This window comes from Austrofundulus limnaeus, unplaced genomic scaffold (assembly GCF_001266775.1).
Source record: "Austrofundulus limnaeus strain Quisiro unplaced genomic scaffold, Austrofundulus_limnaeus-1.0 Scaffold793, whole genome shotgun sequence".
Classification (NCBI taxonomy): Eukaryota; Metazoa; Chordata; class Actinopteri; order Cyprinodontiformes; family Rivulidae; genus Austrofundulus; species Austrofundulus limnaeus.
Window position 1 is genome coordinate 112878 of NW_013953195.1, and position 5846 is coordinate 118723.

Sequence of the window (5846 nt, forward strand, 5' to 3'; positions counted from 1 at the left end):
ATACAGTGAAGATTTAGATACCAAAATAGAAAAGAAAGAAAGAAAGAAAGAAAGAAAGAAAGAAAGAAAGAAAGAAAGAAAGAAAGAAAGAAAGAAAGAAAAGAAAAGAAAAGAAAAGAAATTTCTACCTTGTGGTTCTGATAGGAAGTGACCGCAATGAAGGCTGTCTCGGGGAAGACATGAGTGCAGAAGGCCGTGTTTTTGGAACCAAATCCGTTGTTTTCATCCGCCTTCACGATGTGAATCCTCGGCTGATATTTGTGCATCGAGTTCAGAATAATCTGGGGGAAAAAAACAACAGAAAGCAGCTTTTTAAAAACGATTTAAAGGCTTAAACATTACAAAAATAAAAATAAATAGGTAAAAAAATAAACAAAATAAAAAATGAAATAAATAAACTTTAGGGAAACGATTAGATTTATTTTTTGCAGAAAGAAAAATCTACTTTGCAGCAAATAAAAAACTAATGTCTAACTTAGTTTGTTTTTTATGACGTAATTGTTAATTAATACTTGGGTTTTTCCAAAGTGCTAAAATATTTTTCAATCTGTGACAGAAATGGAACAAAAAATAAATAAAGCAAAACAGAAACTTGTTCTTATAAATCTGTTCAATCACTTCATGACTCGACATCAAGAAGGGGTTTTCTTTGAAGTTTGTGCTCGAAAAAGCATGCCCAAATGTAACTGGGTGTATCTCAGCACCTAAAAACACCATATAAATACACTTGATACCAAAATAAAGCTAACACTTGGGAGATTTCAACAGGAGTGTAAGTATCACATCATAAGCTTTTGTTTCAGAGATAATGAGGATGGAACATAGAAAAAATAGCTTTTTTCCCCCCTCACCTGAGGTTTTTCTGCGTTATACAGTATATAAAAGTATAATGAATAAGGCTAAAAACTCTTGGAAACCATGAATCCATTTATGGACATTACTTGTGCAAAACCTCATGCTGCTGAAGTAAAATACAACAAAGTTACAGAGGTTTTAGTAAAAAATATATTTAGGCGTTTTTTCTTGTGGCACAGATTGGCACAAATTGGCACATTTTGGCACCACCTACAAAAGTAGAGTTTTTTTTAAAGTTTTTAGTTACAAAACTTACAAAACTTGATAAATAAGTAAGCTAACTGGCAAAAACGGCACATTTTATATTTATTTTATTTTTTAAACGGTGCGTAGACACAACCGGAAGTGCGGTGTGTGACGCTGCGCTTTACGCGTAAAACGTGTTTTTAGCTCTGAGGAGCAGGTAGCCTTACGCGGGACTGTAACTTCAGTTTGGATTGGCCGATTTGCACAAATGACCCCTCCTTTTCATCCTTGGAACCAGTAGAATCAAGCTGTCTACAGCACGTTCATGTAAACCTGACCAGTCWCCCGCTATAAGGAGAGGAAGTCTGTGACGCAATTTGAAAGACTTTCACCTTCCTCCAATGAACGTCTTGTAATTGGGTCAGACGGGGCTATTTTGGAGAAGGAAGTGCTTGAAACTCATACCGGGAAATGTAGTTGAATATAAGTTTATGCCAGTGGGTTTAGGATTTGGAGGAAAAAAATACGAAGGTAAGAAAACTTATGTTTTATAATTTTCAAATCCGAGTGCTAGGTCTTCTTTTTTTTGCTGCTAGTTGAGTGAATTCTGGTTGGATTGTGATGAAACTTATATTTTTAGAATTTGTCAGGTCTCTGCTTTCAGCTGACATGTTTGTGTGTGAAGAAGTCACGGGGTGAACAGCTGAGACCGGATTTTGCAGAGGTGCCCTTTTGTGCAGTTTGTTTACATACAGATTCGACTGTGTGTTGTTTTATCTGTGTCTGGTGGACGTAGAAATGGTTTCTTTGAGTTTTTAGCCAAGATTCTGACATTTCTATAGATACCACACATGTCTATGTCTACTAATGAGAACGTTGGTTAATAATAATAATAATAATAATAATAATAATAATAATAATAATAATAATAATAATAATAATAATAATAATAATAATAATAAAAGATTTTGCCCCCGCCGGCGGGGGCGTGGGGCTCAAGAGTTAAATTTATTTTTGTGACATTAATGCTTTTTAAGCAAAGTTAATTGGTTTTACAATTCTTAATGAAGAACAACTAAAACAAGTTTGTAATTATCATTAATAGCATTTAGTCTAATGATCTGATTGGCTTTATTTAATCCTGAAATCTAAACAAAAAACGTTGATTAAAGTTCATGTTTCCACTTTAAATCCTCATCAGTAAAGCACAGTTTGCTGTGCAGACACATACAGCTCCTGCAGCTCACATTTAGCTGAACTTGAGCTTTGAACGTCTTCACGCTCTGATCTGTGCTTTTTATGATTCTTCAGTGAGTTCAGGGAGTTTTACTTATCATGGTTTATTTATTTGTTTGTTTTGTGATATTGCTTTTGTCAAATTCAGGATGAAAATAGAGAAGTTTCTAACTCCACCTCCTTCTGCTCCCTCCAACCCCACCTTCCAGTCCCGATAGACATTTCACCTCATCTCTTGTCTCAAGGATTGTTTTTGTACCTGCCTTTCACTGCCAGCACCGCAGACCTGGAATTGCCCTGACCTCAAGTACCTGCTGCATCACTGAGGCCTTTGATAACAACCATCTTATATAAAGTGGGAAACTTCCTAATGAGCATAGCTTCTCAGAATCCAATTGATAAAAATGTACAATTTAAAGGACATTTCTGACCCCTCAGAAGCATCAGTCCACTCAGAAACACAGGATTGTCTCACTGAGTCGAACATTTTGGATTCTTCCCCCAACCAGCAGCTCTGCTTGTCTTTGGGTTCTAAACGACACTCTGATTGCAAAACTTTCTGCAGCCGGAGCAATGAAAAAAGTAGGTTAAACGAAACCATTTTCCATGTGTGCATTCATTACTGGCTCATTGGTTGGGCCCGCAGAGATCCAACCAAAACTGGGACAGACCACAAGTCCATCAAACGTGTCAGTCAGCGCAGGAGGTTCAGAATCTCTGCCTTGGAGACATATTACATACGCTCCACTGACTGAGCGTTCCTGTGGACAAAATGGGGGGCTGTGTCTGTGTTTTTACAGACCACCCACTGGGACCCCAGAACACACCTCGTTCTCTTGGCCCAGTCTCTGGCCTGCCTGGTCCCTTGCATCTCCAGCCCCTCCTCCCCCTGCAACCTCTGGATGATATGTTTAATGATAGTGAGGGATCACTTCGGGTCTCAAGAGGCTGCCCTTTGCTTTCAAGCTCTGCAAACATCAGAGAGTTTCCCCGAGCCTCGGGATTAGCCGGCTTTGTACACCATCATCCAGTGCTCATCGCACACCGCCACTCGAACGTAAACAGAGCGGCCCTCGCACTCCAATCCACCCTGTGGGCCCTGAGCATGTGTGGGGAGGCACGGAGACGAGTGCGGGAGCACAACCGACGAAGGGGGAGATTAATAATCCTGAGAAGTATTCTGGGAGCTGAGAGGAAGATCAAAGCTAAACTCTTCAGCTTGGTATGAAATCTGAGACAAAAACAAAATTTTATTTTAGGACTCAAAGACTAAAAAACAGCAATACTTTGAATCTGACAATGAGACCAACTTTCTCTTGACCTAAACACCACAGAAAGACTCAAATTAAAGAATAATCTGAAGAATTGAGCACAAAATCCAAAGTAACAACTGGCTAATTTGAAACAATAAACGAATCTGTCAAACCTCAAAGTTTAGTCATGTGATATCAATAATAAAAACGCTTCAAAGCAAGTTTTCAGAGTTACTTCATGCAACTAAAACATAAAAAAATTAACCTGTGGAACTCAGAATTCCATTATGGAAGGGCTTAATTTGAATTCAATTCCCTTTCAAAGTTGTTGTTTAGTATGATGCAATACTTATTTATTTATTTATTTATTTATTTATTTATTTATTTATTTATTGACAGGTTGGCTGCATCAGGCTTTCCCAGGTGTGTAATGACAATAAAAATGATTTTTCCCTACGTTTCTTCCATTGTATTCAACTTATTACTTGCTTATCATATAAAAAACCTCACTGCAGGCAACACATACAGCTTTTGACAACACTCTGTTCTGTGTAAAAATGCAGTATCAAATTGGTCCAACTATAGATAGATGAGTATCGGTATCAGATTGATACTAGTGCGATGAAATAGATTTTTTTTTACACTTTACGCTGACTTTACTTTTCATAAAACATGGAAAAATTAAAGTTTGTTTGTAGTCTCCACATTGTTTGGTGTTAGTCATTAGTCTACATCAAGCTGACATGCAGTATTTTATTTATTTATTTTGTTATTAGCATTGTTTATATTTTTCTTGCATTGTTTCTTACATTATTTTTGTCATTGTGAAAGAGAATAATTAATTAATAATTTTGTTACTGTTCCATTGTTTTATTTTGTTGTTAGTTAATAAAAAACATTTTTATTTGCCTAAAATATTTATTCTGTGTTTCATCATAATAAACAAACTAAATATTCAATCACAAGTATCGATATTAGAATTTGCAATATTAGTTTGTATTTATTTGGTATGGATCAATGGCCCACCCTATTTAGCTTGAAAGAACAATAAATAACAAAAAAATAAAATAAAAATAAAAAACCTAACAATTTTTCCTATAAAATTTTCGTTGCAAAAGAATAAAGTTTTAAATGTTTGGAACACTGATAAAAAGGATCTAATTCACTAAACTTCACATTAACAAACTGCAGCTTCCAGTCTGTCCTGACTCACTTTGGTCTGCATCGGTGTGATTTGGCTTTGTGAGTTGCTGCTAGTGAATAAATGATCAGCTACAAGTTATTTCGACCAGCTGCAGCTGACTGAGTGTGTGTTCCTGGCTGACCACCAGGGTCTTAATTATGCATCTCCTGGTGTTGAGGAAGAGGCAGAGCTCGGACCGCAGCCAAGTGGAACAAAAAAACTCCCAACAGAAATCAAGCAGCAGGTCCATTTCATCAGTGGCAGGTCAACGTTCTCGAGGTAACAGTGAGAATATGGAGAAAAGAAGACCTAAACATAATCCAAGTAATACAGGTTAATTTGAGTATAAATAAATGTATTTATTACTGTGTTTGTGGCTAATTGTCTTTTAAATTTGTGTTTTTGCCTCTATGTGTTTGATTCAAAGTATAAAAAAACTAAATGCAACTTTTTATTTTCTTTATTTGGATGGTTCTACAGACATAATCTTATTTTTGTTATTATTTTTCATAAAATCTGGCCTTTTTAGATTCTTTTTTTCCCAACTGCTTTTTATTTTACAGCACAGCTTGTTCCCTAAAACAAATGTTCCTAATTGTGAGACTATTAGGAAGATGTTTAATTAGGTCTCAGCGTTCTCATCATTTCTAACATTTATGAAAACCTGCTGCCAGCAGGACAGTTAGCTGATTAAATTTTTTGTGCTCTTTGTTAGACAGGAATTTTCTTTGAAAGAAGCCTAATTCCAGATGTAGAATAATGAGGGCTTGAATAAGGAAAATGGATGGATTCAAATCTAAAAATGTGGATCACATTATTTTCTAGGAGGTTGTAGAATCTACCCAACCACGGGACTCGTTGATGTCCAATTTCTCCAATTTAACATGAGTTAGTGTTAAACTGAAATTAGTTTCTGTTGTAGGTGAATCGCGGTGAATTATTCACCGGTATTTAAACTATAGCAATAAAACGAAATACTTAGGCAGAAGAAAAGGTTGTTAAACAAATTTTGTTGTTTCATGTTTGTTAGTATTTAAGATTATAAAGCTATAAATTATTCTTTTTTTTAGCAAAACAAGTTTTATTATTTACAAATTTTATATTTTGCTTAAAAATGAAGACCAATATCCTTA

General features: G+C 35.7%; 1 protein-coding gene and 1 long non-coding RNA gene across 2 annotated transcripts in view; one reads left to right on the plus strand and one right to left on the minus strand.

Annotated features, from left to right (window-relative positions):
- Positions 1-5846, minus strand: part of tbx5a (T-box transcription factor 5a) — a gene marked incomplete in the record, with an annotated part of 19006 nt that overhangs the window by 7723 nt on the left and 5437 nt on the right. The window contains 1 exon segment of the mRNA XM_014028663.1: positions 129-281. Within this exon segment, the coding sequence (XP_013884117.1) occupies positions 129-281 (153 nt within the window).
- LOC106532568 (uncharacterized) lies at positions 1543-2439 on the plus strand. The gene is made up of 3 exons (XR_001312101.1): positions 1543-1572; positions 1692-1765; positions 2426-2439. It is a non-coding gene; the product is annotated as an uncharacterized LOC106532568 (long non-coding RNA).